This window comes from Artemia sp. Qi Xiang Cuo, chromosome 18 (assembly GCF_049724085.1).
Source record: "Artemia sp. Qi Xiang Cuo chromosome 18, ASM4972408v1, whole genome shotgun sequence".
In the NCBI taxonomy this organism is placed as follows: Eukaryota; Metazoa; Arthropoda; class Branchiopoda; order Anostraca; family Artemiidae; genus Artemia; species Artemia sp. Qi Xiang Cuo.
This window is the reverse complement of record NC_142811.1, coordinates 34765472-34787069: the sequence shown is the minus strand read 5'-3', so window position 1 is coordinate 34787069 and position 21598 is coordinate 34765472. Positions and strand designations below refer to the sequence as shown.

Below are 21598 nucleotides of genomic sequence, written 5' to 3'. Positions count from 1 at the left end.
ACAATGCTGAACTACGTAATGGCAATGAAGAATGGTGAACTTCAAAAAGTAAAATTCAGGAATTTACTGTATGCATCTGGAATAGATGACTGTATAATATCAATTTAGAGTTGAACTTTGAATCGAAGGATATGTTTTTACCATGGTTCTACTATAAAAACATAAATAATCATGTGTCACTTTCACGATCCATTTAAGGGTTTAAAATTGAATTTGCAATGGTAATGTTTATTATGTTTGGAAAGAACATTGAAAGGCACATTGAATTATATGTTTATGTTTCAGATAATGAATTAATCGAAAAAACCTTTCATTTACGGATTTTTGAAAGTAATACATAATTACACGATACTAATGCTTTACTAGGCTAAAAATAAATCATAAGATATACATATTTTACGAAGCGATTTTAAAGGGATCCCTTTCAGTTTTATATCTTTCCCTAGGCTTGGTAGTGATGTTATTAAGAGGAAGGGTCTTGCGGGGTAATTTCGTAACCCTCAGATAAGTCATTTTGGGTTGGCCGGCGGGAATACTTTACTCATTGGCGCAAAATATAGAGAATTACAGATTCGAAAAATCGTTTTCTAAGAGTTATAAAAACATAAATCTGAAGAGCCCTCTTTCCCGTAAAATGAAATATTTAAACCCAAACTTAACAATCATGACAAAACTGGAAAATATTCCAAAACTTCTCAAGTTTCCAGTGAAGCTTAGAGAAAAAAGGTGTATCGCGAATATCTCACATTTACAAACCAAAAGACATACACGGCAACACAGAAAGAACAGTATAGAAGAAAATTAGTAATTTCAACACAACAAGATACATAAGCATAACAACAAAAAACTAAAAAGCTGAAAAAAAATATAAGGAGGGCTAAAATCCAAATATTAAATCTGCTAATACAATTGAGTTACTGATGTCCGATGTTAGAGCTTAGCCCAGGCCTCATGCCGGCAAGCTGGGCAAGACTGGACTCGTATTTATAAATCACACAAATTGTCCGGACGGAGTAGCAGTGGGAATTTATTTTCCCCTTGGCCTGTCACGGCTGTCAGTGGCTCATAGTACAGTAAAGTTTAATAAACACTGTAGACTTACCATTGCGAAACTGAATCCATTCCATAGTGCAGACCAACCAACTGGACATTCTGGCAGGGTTTGTGATTGCGAGTGAACAGCAAGTACGTTTGAAGGTACTTCGCAAACACTGCACCTGTTGAGTAGAATTAAATTCATTTAGAATGTGTTCTAATATTTTTTTTTTGTGTACTAAAGAAATATAAAAAATTATAATTTGTTTATGGTAGAGTAGAATTTATTAACTCCCTTATCTTAAGTTCTTCTTATACCTTTTTTACGTTTAACAATTTGATGATAATAGGACAGAAAGTACCAAAAGCACCAACAGTGGAAGATAGGGGATGCTAGATTTGGAATCAAACGTTGCACTACCTCAAGATCCTATTAGATTTTAAAATTTCTAAAGACCATAATACCTTTCTTTAGGTCAAAGTTTTCAAACGGGGTGGTAATGAAAAAGCAATAACATTTTGTATGTTCAACACTTTTTTTTCTACTTCAATAAACATTTTGTCCAGTATCATTTGTTTGCCATTTTTCTATCAAATTGTTTAAAGGATCATTGATATTAAGGTCAATAGTTGTGTTTTTCTATACTTTTGCTCGTGCCTTTAATGATTTTCGTATCAGCTGAATATAATTATTATTGTCACTTTTTGCACTATATGATCTGGAGGCGTTGCCCCTTGTTTTTACTCCTCAGTAGCTTTTTATCGGTATTCCAAACTCAAAATAAAGCTGGTTCTTCATGGAGTGTGTCTCTTTTTACTTTGGTCTCCTTCCTGCATTCAGGCTGCGAAAATTATCAAATGTGGTGGTCCAAAGAAGGACCATCCAGGTTTGAGTTAAATAAATGTGAATAAAAAAGACGAGATGTTTAGGGCATACTCCGAATAGGCTAGATAAAGGTCGTTTCAGGACCTTTAAACGGCCATTGTGTTTCGGGAATCGTTCTTAAAGAATTAGGACAAAAAGTCAAAACTTTAGCGTAAAGAGCGAGGTCTTGTGAAAGGGGCAACTCCTTTCATATACGTATTAATTTCTGTTTGTTTTAAGTTTTGATTTTGCTCCTTACTTTTAGTTGAAAAAAACTTATTTTTTAAATTTAATTTATGATCGTTTTAAATAATACCGGGAAATCCGGCTCTTTCCCCATGAAAAATTCTGGTTCTTGTTTATTACACGCCACTCACTCAAGTTTACGATGTGTAAAACTCGAGAACAAACCGGTTTCTTTGTTACTTTAGAAACAAGTTTGGGCTATGTATTTGCACATTAGGGAGGGAGGGGTAAAGTATAGCTTGTCTGTATGCAAAATGTGTTAGGTACAATTATTCTGCATATTATTAAGTAAGAATTTTTTTCTAACTTCAAAATGTCCAAATATTGTCCAAACTGTACAAAGTATTGACTTCAAACTGTCCTACTAGTGACTTCAAACTGTCAAAATATTGTCACACTAACTGTTTCATTGATGGCCAAGGAGGAACTGAGATAGTTTTGATGCAGAATTAATCTAAACTTTCCGTAGAGGTGTGAAACCGTTGCAATAAAATGATAACAGTGTCATAAGGAGAATCCTGGCTCTCAGGTCGAACAAACGCATAGACAACATCCTTAGCTCTTCCAGCGGCACGTTTAATTCGCAACTACTTGGATATTTAAGATCGTATGTTGTAACATTGCTCTACCATCGTTAACCATCACCATCATTTTCAGATAATGATTTCATAGAAGCTCTTGAAAGTGTTTTATCTAAAGTTACAAGAGAAAATAAAAAGACAGTTATAATGGGTGATTTTAATATTGATCTGTTGAATTCGGATGGCCGTGTTGATTTCCTACGAGAATAACGCAGTCTTCGGCAACTTTAATAGATAACATTTTTGTTGATGTCCAATTATTATAAGATTGTTCGGCTGACATTCTATGAATCAAACCACCTTATATTGATTGGCAAACTTGACATTTTAAATATCAGGCCACTAAAAAATAAGCTTAAATACAGAAAATTATCAAAAAATTCAGTTTAAGAAAACTAGCTGAAAATTTAGACCGCGTTGATTTTTCGGAAGTTTTTAAAAGTAAGTGTGCAAATGAGGGTTATAATTTGTTACTGGATGCATTTCTTACGGAGTTTGATAAGTGCTGTAGAAATAAATAGGTCAGAAAGAAAAAAAATATTCCAAGGAAGGAGTGGATGACGACTGGTATCCATGCTTCTGTAAAAATGAAGAATAGTTTGTATAAAGATTATCTAAAAGACCTCACGGATCAGAAACTCGAGGTTTTAAAAGAATACCGAAATCGACTGAATAAAATAAAAAGATGCTGAAAAATCATATTATGAAAAGGAATTTGATCAAATTATAGGAAATATGAAGAAGACTTGGACAAAAATTAAGGAAGTACTGGGCCATAAGAAAGAGAAGGAGAAATAAAAAAGATGACTTTTAGTGATAAAATTGTTAATGATTTGAATGAAATTGCGGAAAATTTTTGTAAGTATTTTTCAGAGAAAGGTTCAAACTGTACCATGAAGCTGCTAAAAGATCATTAAGTCCCCAACTCCCACCTTGAAATATAACTTCTGAATTCATGTTTACGGAATGTGACGAAAATGAAAAAAATTAAATAATTACGAAAATGAAATTACAATCTTGTGGAGTTGATGAAGTGTCGTTAAAAATTGTTTAAACAACTAAAAAATTGTAATCCCTATTTTAGCTTATTTAACAAATCTGTCACTTAAAAGGGAACTTTCCCAGAAAGGCTTAAAGTGGCACGTGTATTACCCCTTCATAAAGAAAAGTAAAAAAATAACCCGAGCAATTACCAGCCCATATCCATTCTGCCTTTTTTTCCAAGATTTTTGAGAAAGTGGTTCATAATAGAATATATAATTACCTCCAGGAGCAAGATATACTTTGCAAAACGCAGTCCGGTTTTCGGAAAGGACTTATAACGTATGTTGTCATTTTAAAATTGATTGATTGGGTAAATGATGTATTTGATAAAGGTCTAATACCGGCAGCATTACTGTTAGACATTAAAAAGGCATTTGATACTATTGATTATGACACATTACTTCAGATTCTCAAATCAATAGGGATACATAACGTACCTTTAAAATGGTTTCCTTCGTATTTTAGTAATAGAGCTCAAGTTCTGCATAATGTAAACCTAACATCTGACCGCTATTTTATACCCTGTGGAGTGCCACAAGGGTCAATACTGGAATCCCTACTTTCTCTTAATTATGTTGACCGAGTAAAATATTATTTGTCAGAAGCCAACATAATACTTTTTGCTGACAATCCACTTCTTTTTGTTGCACGTGAAAATCTACCTTCTTTGTTTACAAAAATGGAAACAGCTCTTACTGAATTTGTCTCATGGGCTGATTCAAACTATTTAACACTGAATTACAGTAAGACAAATTATGTATTATTTTCTAGAATATGTTCAATTCAAACAGATCTAAAATTAAAAGTAGCTAATAGTATTATAAAGAGAGTAAAAATCAGTATATATCTTGGATTTGTAGTTGAGGAGAATCTTTCGTGGAAAGAACATGCAAAATTAGTAGGCAATGAACTTTCAGGGTCCCTTGGAGTTATTCGCCGTCTTAAATTCTGTTTCCTTAACAAAATCCTGAAAATGGTTTATCATTCTATTTTACATCCCCATTTGTCTTACGACTGCCTCATATAGGCAAGTAGCTTCATTTCTTGTTATAAAAGAGTTTAAATCATCCAAAATAAGGTAGTTCAAATTATATCACCTGTTCAACCCACAGATTAGTCTTCATTTCAAATTTACCAAGATATTTGATGTATCCAAGACTCGAGAATCCCAGATTGCAAATTTTGCTTCAATTATTTCAATAGCCTTATTCCATCTTCATTTCAAAATTTGTTTACATGATATCAAGATTTGCACACTTACGACACGCGACATTCTTGTGACATAGTCCAAGAAGCGCCCTCTACGAAAAGAGCTTCTTTTTGAATTGGATTTTTTGCACCGACTATTTGGAATTCACTCCCCTTACACATCCGGAATTCAAACAATTTTGTATCCTTTAAGCGAGCAGCGAAAGGTCATTACAGAAAAAGTGTTTAGTGCTGTCCTCCTCCAGGTTTGTCTTTTTTCCCCATTTTTATTTACCCTTTTTTATCGTTCCCTATTGCTCTCTTTTTTTCTTCTTGATACGTTCAGTTAATTTGTTGTTTCTGTTTGTTTTTAATTAATATTAGTTAATGTCCTGCCCTAGCCAAGCATATTTTTTTTTTTTTGCTTTCCTGGCAGGAATGTTATGTAGGTTATGTATATTGTTTTTAAATATAGATTAATGAAACCGAAAAACTGAACTCTGAGGAAATTTCTGCTCGAGCTGAGTTGCACGCCGGAACCTCACTGTTTACCTTCAATAAGAGACAGATAAGTGGGAATATACTGCATTTGGCCATCAGTTACCCTGTAAAATAAACTCCGAACAGAAGTTATTTCCTGAAAGTTATCATTAGAAGGAGTATCCTTTCTACTCCAAGTCCTTTAGAAGGAGTATCAGTAGTTTTCAAAAATATTGGTTGAATAAACTGTTACCATATCGTTATATTTGCTGTTCTGGGGTGCTAATAGAAATTTTTAGGGAAGATGGGGGGTAGATTGGAAATTGCAAAAAATTAAAGGGAAAAAAATAAGGTAGACCTAAGGTAAAAAAAAGAAGGTTTTCTTGGCCGGAATAATGTCACGTTCTTGTGAATAAAGAACACAGAATATGGCAAAACCTGATTATTTTAGGTCTTCCAGTTCGGGAAAGATGGAGTCCCCACCCCGAGTGGAACTTGTTAGTGGTGCCACGAATCTTGCAATAAATTTTCTCTGGAGGGCCAGCTCGAGTTTTTAATTCAATGTTTCGTCCATATTCTTTGGTGGATATTAAGATCTTCCATACATGACACATTTTGTGAGGCGTTAACACTGGCCTTTGCTAATACATGATACGATTTCTCCCCAAGACCTCATTATGTTGAGTAAAGAGCAGTTTTTCGATAAGTTCCTGTTAATATGTATAGTAGGTACTACTAATAGTTTGTTTATGTTATATGGGAGAAGTGCAAATTACTATCCTTTGGTTGAAGAAATTGCGGTAGAAAGTGGAAGTATAAAATGTACCAGTATTGTGAAACATCTCGGTGTCATGGTTGATGAGTGCCTTAGTTTCAAAGATCACATTACATTTAAGAGTACAAAAATAGTTAAAAATGTTGGAGTTCTGTGGGCATTGAAGGATTTTTTTTTCCCAAAATGGCTATTAGAATGTTATATATTTTTTTTCTTATTCATCCACAATTATTGTATTGTGTAATAGTTTGGTCGCCGACGTTCACTAGCCATTTAAACCCGCTCCTTGTATTACGAAATAAGGCCGTAAGAGTTCTGACCAAAGATTTTTCTTGGAGTTCGGTAAGATCTTGGTACATACAATTAAAAGTTCTGCCGTTTTTGGGTTTGGTTAAATTTTATATAGTTTTTTTTTATGCAAATATTTTTTTACCTTTCAAATTTGTTACCTCTATGTTTTTGGACTTTTATAAGTAAAGGGAACATAGTTATCAAACTAGAAATGATAAATTTGTCGGAAAACCTTTTGCTATTACTACCAGATCTAAGTTTTCCATTTGATACAGGCTATAGTCCCTGAAGACTAGAACAGAATTTCAGAAGAAACTAAGGGTAAGAAGACCCTTGAGGAATTCCGTGCTTTTTTGCGATGTATTTGTTTTAACCAATATTCTAAAGAGAGATTTATTGATTATTTTGGTGTGAGTTTATGCTTGTCTGTTGTTAAAAGAGATTTTGTTTCATATGTTTTGTGATTGGGTGAGTGTCAATATGTGTTGGGGATTGGGATGAGTGTGAGATTTATTCAAGTTCCCTGTAAACATATTAACTTCAGAATGGTTGACTAATTGTTTGGTGGGAGGAAGTATGAGGGAAGGAGTAAGATTTTTTTCCGAGAAAGTCTTATAATAGTTTTTCTGTGTGTGTGTATTTTTTTTTGGGGGGGGGGGGTCGTCCAAAACACGCTAATTGGCGTTGGGATTTATTGTGAATGTAATGTTTATTTTTGTTTTGTTAATATTATGTGGAGATTTAACTGTTTTTTTTTTGTGACCCATTTGTTCATAAGCAAAAAAAATAGATCGCGATATATTTAAATAATTGTTAATTAGGTTTTAGGTGCTTTAACCTTCTAAATATATAGTGTTACTCCAAGACAAATTGTTTACATTGCAAAAGAGCAATTACCTGATAATGACATTTTAATTGAACAGCAACAGCGGGGCAATATAGTTGATAACAAAGTAACAAATTTGGCCATATAATTCATTTGTATGAAAAAAGAATGTGCTACTGTTTGATATCCAATTTGTTTATGTTATGGCTATTTTTCGGTAAGTTACGGGTATTTTAGCAAAGGTTTTTTTTAGCTCCGAAAGTACCTTTGTGTACTGTTCAGTACTTTGAAAATTAGGTCTGACCTAAAGCGCTAGATAAACTGTCTAAAGTTTTATTTTAAAAACGAACTGTAATATAAATAATTACCTGGAGATATATGGCTCAATTTCCCTCTCTGCAACGGGCATCATTGGAGTTGCCTCGGTTGTTGATAGCCAGTAGGATTTGTCATTTCGACTTGCATAATTGCATACTTCATTCAAATCACAGAAGAGGAAAGGCATTGTATTGAATTTTCTAACACAAGATCCGGCAAGACCTGTTAAAATAAATTTTAATTTAAGTTCTGTTGAAACTAATATTCTAGTTTAGCCACTAAAGAGTGGCTTGGAGGGTGTATTAATAAAAAAATATTTGCCCAAGACGTCTTTTTCTCTCTTTTTCTTTTATTTTGCAAAATACACAATAGACTAGACTATCTCAGAATGTTTTCCTAACATAATTTATGGTGCCAGGTACATTACTAAACTCCAGTTACCGCCAAGCGTTTACCTAGTTTCATCCTTAGCTCTTGTGCGTCGGTGACCCCTCGTTTGAATGGGCCAATCTACAGAATTGGTGCTTGAAAGTCTACGTGTTTTAACTCTGTCCGTAACGTTGCTTTGTAACAAGATCTGGGGTAATAATAAGCAAGCAAGTTATGGCTGTTTCCGATACTTCTTTTTTTTAAATTTACGATTTTACATATTTTTACGTTGCAAATTATATCATCATTTATATTATTATATACAGAAGAAGACTGTTAGGTACGTCTTGAAAGTATCTGAGTTTTTTCTGGGAAGATTTTTAGTTTAGTATGTCATTAATTTTATCACTTTTTGAACTCCTTCCTTTTTTCGTAGTATTGTATACTAAATAATGTTATTTATTGTATTAGTTTAAATAACGGGTGATATTTGTACCTAAATCTTGCGTGTGTGCTCTTTCATTCCCCTCAAGATGTAATAAACTCCATCCGTCCCAAAGCTTGACAAAATCTCCTCTCCCACAGTCTGGTGGTGTTGAGCTTTGGCTATGCGTGACCAATAAATTGCCAGTGGAATAGTCGAGAGGACCTTCGCAATCACGCCCCGGGTCTCCTTTGTCTCCTGGTAGTCCACCTGGACCCTGTAGGAAATTAAATCTTGAGTAGGATAATCCATATAATACAAATTAGCAAAAGCTGATTTAAATAACGAAAAAAAACAAGCAAATGCTATAAATCCACAAGAATAACTTTTATTTACAAGAAATATTGTCGAACACCTTTCACGGAGTAATTGATTTAAAGATTTCCTTATAAAATGCTGAGTTTGTCATTTTACTTTTGATGAAAAACTTTTCTAAAAGTAAAAGTATATTTCGTTCTCTCAAACGGAAGGAATTTTGACATTTATCAAGGCAGGAATTTGCATAGGGTTTATTACACAAATGAAATTTTTTAACTCCAGAAAATAAATACAACTATTGTTCTAAACAGCAAAATTTTTCAACAGTCATAACCATCGTGATTTTTCATGTCGCTTTTCTCATTTTTTATGCGTTAAATTATAGTAATCATAGTAATTACAATTTAGCAGCTTTGTCATTTTAGTCATTATTATATTTTTCCAAAGGTTTTCGATTAAACAAGGTAAATTACAACTATGTGGGGATGCACTAGAAATTATAACACTTGAAAAAAGAAAAGAAGAAACTCTTAAAACTCTGGGTTTCAATATTCGTTTGTTTGTTTTTTGTTTTTTTATTTTTTTTTTCCAGATCCACAGGTCAGACCCCTGTCAGGTTTTATCATATTTGGTAAAAAGCCCACGTCTGACATAAATGAACAGGCTAGATAAAACACTTAAACAAAACATTAAAAAATGTGATCTATTTATGTATTCACCTAACTCCTGTTATCTGCAAATAAAGTTATTTAAGTTTTGAAAGCTAATCTGGAGTAAGTTCAGTTTATGCCTATTTAAAGGCTATCATGTCTGCATATGATAACATTTAAAAACACCCTTAAAACTAACACCCTTAAATGTTCCGCTGTAGAACGGACAATGGCTATCCACTCCCTATTCCTCTGTCCTTAAACATCCCATGCTATAATTTTTTGAAATTTTGACAGAAAACGAGAATTCCCACTATCCCCTCCTGGTTTAGCCAATGAAAATTACTTACCGACAATCCAAGAGGGCCATCTAGACCTCTGTCACCTTTAGGACCAGGTTCGCCTTGAATACCTGGAAGACCTGGTCTTCCAGATTCACCTTGCCTCCCTTTTTCACCTGGTAATCCAGCAGGTCCAGGAGTACCAGGTTGTCCAGCTGGTCCAGGGAACCCAGGAGGTCCTAAAATGTAGAACAAGATGAAATATAGAAAGAGTGCGTTTTTTCGAGCCTAGTGAAAATAAGCAAAACATTCGTTCTTTCCTAAATAGCGATCGATTTGATCTTTTCCCAGTTCGATCTCACTGAAGGGTGAACGCAAGTGCGGTACTAATCTCCGCAGAAGTTATCGTGAAATCACCAAAATTCCCGTCGTAAGAGCTTCTGTCCCAATTTTGTGGATCAAAATATGCTGCTAAGATTTCTTCAATGTATATATATATATATATATATATATATATATATATATATATATATATATATATATATATATATATATATATATATATATATATATATATATATATATATATATATATATATATATATATATATATTTATATATATATACATATATATATATATATATATATATATATATATATATATATATATATATATATATATATATATATATATATATATATATATATATATATATATATATATATATATATATATATATATATATATATATATATATATATATACAGAGCCATTCCCAGGGTTGGTGATGCTCGGAGAATTAAAACGTCCGCTTCTATACTCAAATATAAGTAAAAAATGCCGAAATCAAAGTTTCCTTTTTCTTTGTTTTTTTGTGTGTGTTTTTTTATGGGGGGGGGAGGGGGCTTCAAAAAGTTTATTTATAATGTTCATAGCTTCCAGATTTTTGTGAGAGTCTCCTCAGCACAACAAGGGGAAGTGGTAAATTTATCCTGTAATCTCTCCTAATGTAGAGGAAGATATTTGAGCAGCGACCCTCACCAATACTAACTGTAACTATACAACAACTTTTCCAATTGAAAGAAATTAACATGTACTAACTTAAAAGGACTTTGAAAGGAAAGGAAAAAGGAACTTCCATTATGAGAGGGGATGCTGCCCCTTCAACTACCAGTGTTTTTTTTATAAATTTTAGCTTTACCATCACAACGCTTACCGAATGAAAGGGCTCATTTGTGCAAGGTCAAGTTAAAATCTAGCAGTAAGAACGCCCTCAATGGAATAATACAGTGAACAGACAAGAAGGAGTTCCCTGTGGCAGTAGGTATCAGCACGAAACGTTAAATACGAATATGATTTACCCTAAGTACGAATAGGAATTTCCAATTTAATTGTTTTAAAAGACAATAGAAAAATAAAATATTAATTAGCTGTACTTGCTGTATTCTAAAATTGTCTTAGAACTGCAGTAGTTAAAGTTTATTATAAAGAGTGAGAAACACTTGCTGGTAATTTGAAGTTTGAATGTTGCTCTTTACTTACTTCGATTTTTTTTAAATAATGTTTTTTCATTAATCAATTCATATCCCATAATATCATGGACTGTTGTTTAATGCAGATTGTTATGAATTACTTGAAAGTTCCATGGAACGAAAGAAAAAGTAGTTCTACTTACCACTTGTTCCTTTGTCGCCTTTTGGTCCAATGGGTCCAGGTAAGCACCTGTCTCCTTTGTCTCCTTTAATACCGGACTGACCAGGGGGTCCAAACGGTCCTGGTTCTCCATCAAGGCCTCGATCTCCCTTTGGTCCCTCTGGCCCTGGTTCACCAGGCCGTCCATCGTAGCCGCGTTCTCCTAAAAAGACAAAGTTACAGTTATAATTATAAAAACATATGAAAGTGTCTTCGATGTCACATTTGATCCAAATGTATGTGACCTGCATAATCAGGATTCTTATATCTTTGGTCTAGGGAATCGGGAGGGATTGATAAAATATGTGGTTCCTCATAAAAAGTATGTTGTGAGGATCTTTGGCTACAAATGTGTAGACCGAAATTTGTGCTTCTGAGCTACAAATATGAAAAGCAATAGTGGACCTAAAATTCACAGTATATATAAACTCTCGGTTCTATTGCGGAAACTAAGTCAATAAAGGAAAATGAAAAGCAATAAACAATGTAACAGAAAAGTCACAGTATGGAGGGAGCTCAGAATGACGAGGCATGGCAGGATGACAGGGGATTTCAACTAGTGTCGAACAATACCTGATTTTTTTTAATATATCAGTATATGGACATTTTCACTTGGGATATTTGATTTAATGAAGGTGACGTTTTTAAGGTATTTTCTCTCCTACTGTGTTCTTTCGGAAAACTTCAATACAGAAAACTAGGTAATGAGTATGTTTTGCAATCTTTTGTTCAAGATTGCCTGGACTTAAAGTCGGATTATTTAATATCAAGTGTAATTACTAATTAAAAAAGAATGACCAATATCGAGACTTGGAACTACTTCTGCTGAAAAAAACAACTAGCTACTACTTCTTATTCGATAATAATAGCATATCCCTACTTTGCTAGAGAGTTTGTTCCTCGTTTCGTTAATCAGATGGCCAGTCTTGAACTTATATCTGCTGAGAAGCAACAGAGTGAGAGAGCTAGTCATAATTGTAATTGTAACCTCAGGCATTAATTTTTAAAAGGCCATATTATGAAATTTCCATCGCTTTGGAAGTATAGTATTATTCAGAACTCCAGACTACTTTTTAAAGACTTCTAACGCCATGACAGATTTGACAGCTGTTGAAGCATATCCTACATTGACAAGAAGCACATCGTCTTATGAGCCCCGAAAAGTCACTTGAGGGTTACATTCAGAGACTCTGGCCGCACTTGGATCTACTACCATAGACCCACATCAACCTCTTTGAATATTAATTTTAAAAACATAGTTTTTCTGAGGGAAGTAAAGAGCGAAGTTGAAGCTCAAAACGAACAAAATTTATTGTTTCACAGTCTATCTAATATATATATATATATATATATATATATGTATATATATATATATATATATATATATATATATATATATATATATATGTATATATAACTAGTGCAAGTAAACAAACTGATGATGTTTCCTTATGTTTGTAGGATTATGGAAAACCAGCGTTTTACTGAAAACACAAAACGAAGTATAAAAAACAAGTATATTGATCAAAAGTGAGTACATAGCCTCAAAACAACAAACTAATCCATAACACGTTTCATAGTCTTACACGAGCTATAATATCAGTAACTTTTAGTATACAATTAAAATAACTTTAAAAACCTAGGCATAAAACTAAAAATTATCTTCAGAAGCGCAAAGTAATTAAACAGCATACAAAGACAATGGATTTATTTATCAGGTAACATCTTGGCGTCCACTAGCATTACTTGAAATGAAAAACAAATAAACCATAAAATGAAATCTGGAAATCCTTTTATTCCATACAAAGGAGAATTTTAAGAAACGATACAAATTCTAAACTGAGTATGTAGCCCTAATTCTATCAAGATTGGTTCAGTACGAACTTGTCTATAAAATAATCATAAAGTATCCTTTTCAGATCCAAAATGACAGACAATCATTGGACTGATCTCATTGTGCAGAAGTGATGCCAAACTAAGCGAAAAAAAGCAACAGTCCTAAAATGCTTTATTTTAATACTGTTAAAGGTATCCTTAAATGGCTTACTTTTACTGTACCAAAACTCCTATGTTGTTTTGTGTTTTCAGTAAAGCGCTAGTTTTACATAATCCTACAAGCATAGAGAAATATCACCGGTTGTTTAACTTGCACTAGTTTTATCGACATATATTAGATAGGCTGTGAAGTAATAATTTTTATTCGTTTAAAGTTTCAACTTAGCTCTTTACTTCCATCGGTAAAACTTCGTTTTTTAATTAATCTTTACCTGTTTTTAATAAAAAATCATATGAAAGGCACAAAACCATGGTTTAAAAAAAAAAAAACGATACCGATACGCCTGACACGGTACCAATACGCCCCAATACGCCCGATACCGACTTCCCTCTTAACTTCCCCAAGGAAAACTTTTTTTTTATTATTCTTTGCCCGTTTCTAATTTAAAATGTTTTTAATTAGAAATCTCATTCGCCCACTCGCTTGCAAATCCTATGGACATAATTTTTTGAATCTTTGAATTTTTGGTCTCCAATTGCCTTCAAGTGGCTCACAAAACTGATAGACTGTTTGAATTACCCTTACTTTATAACTATCTGCCTTAGTTCTACTCTATGATGATAGACTATCATCAAGAACTGAATATAATCAATTTTATAACACTCCGAAAAAGTTATGCCAACTATCTAGCTCTCAAGCCTTTCTATATTAAAAATGAATTGCAACCTAAGAATAGACTTCTAAGATTGGTATCGCGCATCGATTTCCTTGTTATTGTAGAAGTATCTATTTTTCTAGTGAAGATTTTCAGGGTTTTCAAAACATAAGCATGATTTCCGTATCTATCATAAAATTCCGTAAAATTATATCATATAACCTGAATTCGAAACAAAGAAGTTTAAATTATTTATTTTTAATGGGCTACCAATACAGCTTTGGAGATAAGTTCATTATCTCCATCATTCAATTCTGACTCATTGGTTCAAATCTACCTACCCGGTACCACAAAAGGCAATAGTACGAGGGGCATTAAAAAAAACGTGAAATTTTTTTCAACAAGCAATTGGCAACCGTTTTCTATGACTGTGAAGGATTTGTACGTGTGGACTTTTTAGAAGGTTGAGGGGGTCTCTGGATTTCCCTAAAAATAGTCTAAAAGGATGGAAGCATCATCTGGAGAAGTTATTTGACATTGAAGAAGGCTATATTGAAAAATCCATTGAAAGAGAAAAATCAATAAACAATTACAAAATTGTGCTTATTTTTTTAATACCCTTACATTATCAGAAATATGAATCATATTTATATGGATCTAGCTGAGTATTTCTGCAAAACGTCAAGTTTACAAAAAAAAGTTTATTATCCATACTTTACAAAAAATACATGTTTAGGCATAGAGAACAGGAATGTAGTATGGAACTAGCTGATAATTCCAACACTGGAATCGACATTGGTTTCGGTTTAACGTTTTAAATAAGTTTAATGTTATGCAGAGCAGGCAAGGAAACGTGCGCTCTTATATATAAAAAATGAACTGCAAACTATGAAATCATTTCTAAGATTTTTATCGCGCATCGACTTCCTTCGCATTCTAGAAATTATTTTTCTAACGAAGAATTCCAAAGTTTTCAAAACATAATCAAAATTTTCGTATCTCTAACTTCTTTCGCTTAACAGCCCCCCCCCCCCCCTAACAAACCCCAAAAAACATTAGACATACAGGTGTAGAATAGCCATAAATAAAAAAAATATTGGAACCTGAAAACTGAAAACCTGAACCCGAAAACTGAAAAAAAATATCACAGAAAAAAATGCAAATATGTTTTTAGTACTATGATTTCTCTATAGGCTATACATTACAAATGGTTTTATCCTGTCTATTAAATAGAGAAAATAAGTAAATAATTTGAACAAGTAAATATAACGATAACTAATCCTTCTTTTAATATACAACTTAAAATGGTTCTAGAACGACATGACTACACTTCTCCGACCCCTAAGTGGCAAGGTGTTGGGAATCAGGGACGTAATTTTTTATGGGGAAGAGGGGGCAACTGTCCCTCCCAGACCTCAGTTTCACCCCAGACCTCAGGTTGCCCCCCCCCATATGGAATTTAGTTTCTCCCAAAATTTTGTCAAAACTAAGATAAACCTGCATAATTCAAGCATTTACAGAAACGGGTCAGTTTTCTTAGTACATCTTTACCTATTTTGTTACTATATGGCTCATTTTTCAATTTTCTCTGTCATATTCACTTGATTTGGGAAAATTGGCTTCACCTTTGCCCCCCCCCCCACTCCCAAGATTTGACGAAATTACGCCACCGGTTTGGCGTAATTTCGCATTATTGCGTAATTTCAACTACACTAAGAATGTAGTTGCAAACCATGAACTGGATGGCCTTGACAAGTTTAAAAATAAGTGCATCACACTTACAAAAATAGTGAATTATCTGAAGAATAATGATATAGAAGGGACAAAACTGTTATTGAAAAAAAATACCCAAGCAGGAATCGAACGCTTGACACTGTAATGAAGTCCAGCACTCTACTAACAGAACCGCAGCTCTAATAATCTAATTTCATCTATTGGTGTCTGTAAGACCATAATTGCGTAGCTTATTAAGGGAGCTTGGAGGGGGATATATGAGCAATAGCTTTCAAATGAGCCGTTAAACATGACTCTTAAAAGTTCTGGTAGCCCACTAGCCCCAGCTTTTCTACTTGAGAAATGGCACAAAAAGTGCCATTTTTAGTGCCATATGGCATTTTCAGATGTTGGAATTTATGAAAAGTACGTAGATATGAGGAATAGCTTTTGAATGAGCCATTAAGCATCTCTCTATGATGTTTTGGTAGACCGCTAGCCCTAAAAAAAAAGGGAGACAGATCAGTGCTACCCATACAAAAAAGTGATTTTCCTGGCTGTTCAAGGTTGGGGACTATCATATCTCTGTACAAGTTTTTCGACTTAATCATTCCAATGGTACATTTTTCATTTTAATCTGACGCTGTTTTCGAGGGGTTTCAGTTTTTTTTTCGAAATCACCTTAAATTCCTTTTCGCAATAAACTTTTACTTTTAAGACGAGCCAAAATAATAGTTAACGTTCCTGAATCAGTTTTAGATAGCATTTTTTGTCACTAGGCACTTTTTTTTTCTAAATACATTTTTAAACTTTTGGCAGCTATGTGCTGTGGTTCGCTCTTTACTAAGTTGCAGCTATTATTGCAACCACGATAAGACAATTGAGTTAGTTAAAGTTTCTAATGTAAAGAGTGATAGAATTAAACTATGTTTGGCGAAGCTGAATTTTTTCAAACAGGAGGAAAGGGAGGGGAGTACATCAAGGAATAGTCATCGGGAATTTTGAAATCCAATTATTTGTTATTCTATCAATTTCTATCCTCTTCAGAGCATTAGATCTCTTAAAAATTATTTTGCGAGCCTCAATGTTGGCTGACCGCGTTAAAGACAAAGATTTCATAGAAAATTCTCCCAAGGAACTAGTTAGCATTGAAATCTATAAAGTCGAATAGATGGTAGAATTTGTAAAAACCAAGTAAATATGAGAAAAAGTTTTTAAATGAGCCATGAAAAATATCTCTACGATGGTGTGGTAGCCTGCTAATGTTGCAGTGGCTTTCTCGTGAGCAGACAATTTATGGAACTTACTAAGGGGGCTGGGAGGAGGAGAATACGTCAGTGGTTCTTGTAAACCTCCAGTTAATGGTTTTGGATAATAATTACTACAGTGGTACCGTTTTATGCTTCCAAGCTTTTCCACTAAAGAAGTGGCACCAAAAGGTTTTTTTTAGCGCTATATCACACTTACAAATGGTAGAACTGATAAAAAGCACGTAGATATGAACCACAGCTTTCAAATGAGCCACTAAACACGTCTCTAAAAAGTTCTGGTAGCCCACTAACCCCAACTTTCCTACTTGAGACATGGCACCAAACGTGCCATTTTTAGTGCCATTCGGCACTTTCAGATGGTGAAACTTGCAGTAATAATATAGATATAAGCAATAGCTTTTGTGCGGGCTATTAAACATCTGTCTACGATGTTATGGTGGCGCGCTAGCACCAGCCCTTGAGAAATGGCACAAAAAGTGTCATATGGCACTTTCAGATAGTGGAATTTATAAGAAGCAGGTAGGTATGAGAAATAGCTTTTAAATGAGCCATTAAAAATCTCTCTGTGTGATGTTCCGGTAATCCGCTAGCCCTGGAAGAAAAAAATCGAAAAAAACGAAAAACAAACGGGAGACATCAGTGCTACCCATGCAAAAAAGTGATTTTCCCTATTGTTCAGGGTAGGCGACTGTAATTTCCCTGTGCAAGGTTTTCGAACATGCTGATTCTAATGATGCACTTTTCATTTTTATCTGACGCCATTTTTAAGGGGTCGTAATTTTTTCCAAATCACCATGAATTTATTTTCGCAATAAATTTTTACTTTTAAGATAAAGCGAAATAATAGTTATCGTTTCGGAATCAGTGTCAAATGACCATTTTTTTTTACAAAGTAACTGAAAATAAGGAGCAACATTATTGCTTAAAACAAACAGAAGTTATTCCGTATATGAGGGGAGGGTGGTTACCCCTTCCTCAACCACCCCTTCTTATGCTGAATTTTTACTTTTTGTCCCAACTCTTTAGGAACGACTCCTGAAATACAAGGGCCATTGAATTTGAATGAGAAGTATTTGTGAATAAATTTTAAACTTTAGCGTAAATAGGGAGGGACGATGAAGGGGCAGCCACCTCATATACTGAATAACTTCTGTTCGTTTTAAGTTTTAAGGCTGCTCCTTACTTTCAGTTAAAAAAAAAAAATTTCTTTGATTTCCGGGCTAAAAGCAAGTTTTTTTGACGCATTTTCGTTTTTAAGTGATGTTTCATGGAACTATCACCGATTGAATTTTTGTTCTATTGTTAACAACATTTTTTTTTGAATAGCTTGCTGTTTTTAATTTATAGCGAATTTCAATATTACCTTTATCACCCTTGTCTCCATAGGATCCAGGTCTTCCAGGTTCTCCTTGGTCTCCTTTATTTCCAGGTGGTCCGTAAGGTCCAGGTAATCCAGTATCTCCTTTAGGACCAGGGAATCCCTCTGGTCCATCCAACCCATTTTGTCCTGGGTCTCCTGGGGGGCCAATAGGTCCAGAATTACCCTTTTCACCAACATCACCTTTATCACCTTTCATACCATTTGGTCCTTGAGGGCCTGGTGGTCCACGGGGCCCAGGCAAACCTGGAAAACCTGAATCTCCTTTTTGACCTTGTCTTCCAGGGGGGGCATCTGCTCCTTTTTTACCTGGCGGTCCTGGATCACCTTTGTTTCCCTTTATAGTCATTCCAGTGGGTCCTTGAGGTCCTATAGGTCCAGGCTGACCTATAGTATAAAGAAAGAAATGAGGATTAGAAAAAAAGAATAATATCAGCTTTCATAGCTGCCTTATTTCAAAGTTTTTTTAACATTCAAAATAAATTCAGTTATTACTCTATTCTTATTCTGATTATTGTAATACTCTTGTGTAGTCAGGACTCTTTCCGGGGAAATGAAATTATATAGGTTTATGTTTCCTGTGCAAGTTTTTATTATTCTTTTTTTTTTTTTTAGTCCTATGGTTTTATTGTTCCAACGTAAGATCAGAAGTATACAATCACTTTACTGCTAAAATTCGGTTTTATATATCTGGTTAACTACATTATTGAAATTTACTTGGCACATTGTGAAGATTGAAAAATCGGATGAAAATACGTCTGAACCGTGCAATACTTTGAAGATCTTCATATTTTTACGCAAATTTAGATCATTGCTTAAGAATCGTCTGATTCTTAAGAATGATCATTCGTGAAATTTTGGAACCAGGATCATAGAAATATGGGTATTTTCCTGGATGTATTTTATTACGAGTTGGAGCGTAGATATTTGAGCCAGAAGATCACGGTCATGTGGTGGCCTATGCTTGTAACATAAGTCAACTCAGTTGTTCGAACAAAAGCTTTGCGGCATAAACTACTGATTAGCCTAATATTTCTTTGTTGAACAGTCTGTGTTTTTTTTTTTTTTTTTTTTTTTTTTAATAAAGCGTTATAAAGGTTTTGTCCTGAATGTCAGCATTTCATTAATTTATTAGTGATAGTATTTTCTTAAATTAGTATTTAGTTTAGCCATTAGACAGTCATTCCTAATTGAATCATTATATCATCTATCCTTGTTCATCATTCCCCACTGTTGCGTCAATTGGGGGAGGGGAGGGGATTAAAAAAAAAAAAAATAAGCACCTAGATTTGATCTTCCTGGCATTGAAAAATTGCCTTTTGTTGCAGAGGAGATTTCATTGGAAAATGTTTTTTTTTTCTCGGTATTTTCATGGGAAATGCCTTTTTTGGTATTTGTATCCAAAATGTCTGTTTTGGTATATTTAATGAAAAATTTAAACAGCGAAAAATCCCCCCTCCCCCTTATACTTTGAAAAATACGTTTTTTTGCCCCTCCCCACTTATTTCTTAGTTGCCTCCACTGTTCTCCAGACCCGATTCCTAGACACGCCGCTGTGTTTAATTAAATAAAAAAAAAGTTTTTTTTAACTGAAAGTAAGGAGCGACATTAAAACTTAAAACGAACAGAAATTATTCTGTATATATGAAAGGGGATGTCCCCTCCTCAACACCTTGCTCTTTACGCTAAAGTTTCTCATTGTTTAAAAAAAATAGAGTTTTGAGAAAGTCAAACTTCAGCGGAAAGAGTGAGGCGTTGAGGAGAGGACAGCCCCTTTCATATACAGAATGATTTCTGTTCTTTTTAATTTTTAATGTCACTCCTTACTTTCAGTTAAAAAAACTTGTTTTTTTTATTTAATTTTTGAATGTTTTTGAATAAATGCAGGTTTTGATCTTGGCTCACCGTACATGAATAATTAAAACAAAATTTTCATATTAATTTACTTTAATTTAGTTAGATGGCTTTCTCGAAACTTGTTTAATTTTATTTACGAACGTTTTTATTAGTAATAAATATAAGTAACTTACGAATTAACTTACGTAACGAACTTCTATATTCATATATTTTTAATACGTATATTAGGGGGTTCACCCCCTAGTCAATACCTTGCTCTTGAAGCGAAAGTTCGAATTTTGTTCCAATTCTTTAAAAATGACCGCTTAATCAAAAAGGCCTTTAATTAGAATAAATAGCTCTTATGAAAGTACTAAAAAATCTTTGGCTTAAAGAGCGAGGTATTGACTTGAGGGTGAACCCAATCATATACGTATGTAATATTTTCTGTTCGTTTAAAGTTTTGATGATGCTGCTGTTGCAGTTGAAAAACTTGTTTTTTTATATTTAATTTCTGATCTTTTTTTAAATAATGATGGGAAGTTCGGCGTCCCCTTCATAGCAATGTCCCTTCCCCCATGAAGACTTCCTTCATGGAAAGATCCTCCCACATAGCCCCCAACTCACTCACCCTCCACTACCAGGAAAAATATCCCCTGAAAACGTCTGTATGCTTCCCAATAAACAATACGATCTGCTAACATTGGGTAAAGTTAATAATTTTAAGCCATCCCTCCGGGAACTTTGGGGGGTTAAGTCATCCTAAAAGACATACTTATAATATTTTCGAACATGCTGAACAAAATGGCTATCTCAAAATTTTGATCAGGTGACTTTGGGAAAAAATGAGCGTGAGAGGGGGCCTAGTTACCCTCCTTTTTTTTGGTCAATTAAAAAGGGCAATAGAACTTTTATATTTCATTTTGAATTAGTCCTCCAACGATTTTATAGGACAACTGGGTCGATACTATCACCCCTTAAAAAAAAAAAAAAAAAAAAAAAAAAAAAAAAAAAAAACACGCACCATCTTTCTTCTGGCAAAAATGCAAAATTCCACATTTTTGTAGATAGGAGCTTGAAACCTCTACAGTAGGGTTCTCTGAAACGCGGAATATGATGGTGTGATTTTCATTAAGGTTCTATAACTTTTAGGGGGTCTTTTCCCCCTTTTTTCGAAAATCAGCCAAATTTTCTCAGTCGCCTAACTTTTGATGAGTAGGATTAAACTTGATGAAACTTATATATTTGAAATCAGCATTAAAGTCTGATTTTTTTGATGTATCTATTTGTATCAAAATACCGTTTTCTAGATTTTCAGTTACCATTGAGCCGGGTCGCTCCTTAATTACAGTTCGTTACCACGA

The 21598-nt window shown here is 33.9% G+C and overlaps 1 protein-coding gene across 1 annotated transcript in view; it reads right to left on the bottom strand.

Annotated features, from left to right (window-relative positions):
* Col4a1 (Collagen type IV alpha 1) overlaps positions 1–21598 on the bottom strand; it is a 241450-nt gene that overhangs the window by 7280 nt on the left and 212572 nt on the right. Inside the window, exons 22-27 of the mRNA XM_089104421.1 lie at positions 18384–18785; positions 11369–11548; positions 9761–9930; positions 8515–8719; positions 7700–7871; positions 1103–1217 (exon numbers count right to left, since the gene is read on the bottom strand). Of these exons, the coding sequence (XP_088960547.1) occupies positions 1103–1217; positions 7700–7871; positions 8515–8719; positions 9761–9930; positions 11369–11548; positions 18384–18785 (1244 nt within the window). The remainder of the gene's footprint in view (positions 1–1102; positions 1218–7699; positions 7872–8514; positions 8720–9760; positions 9931–11368; positions 11549–18383; positions 18786–21598) is intronic.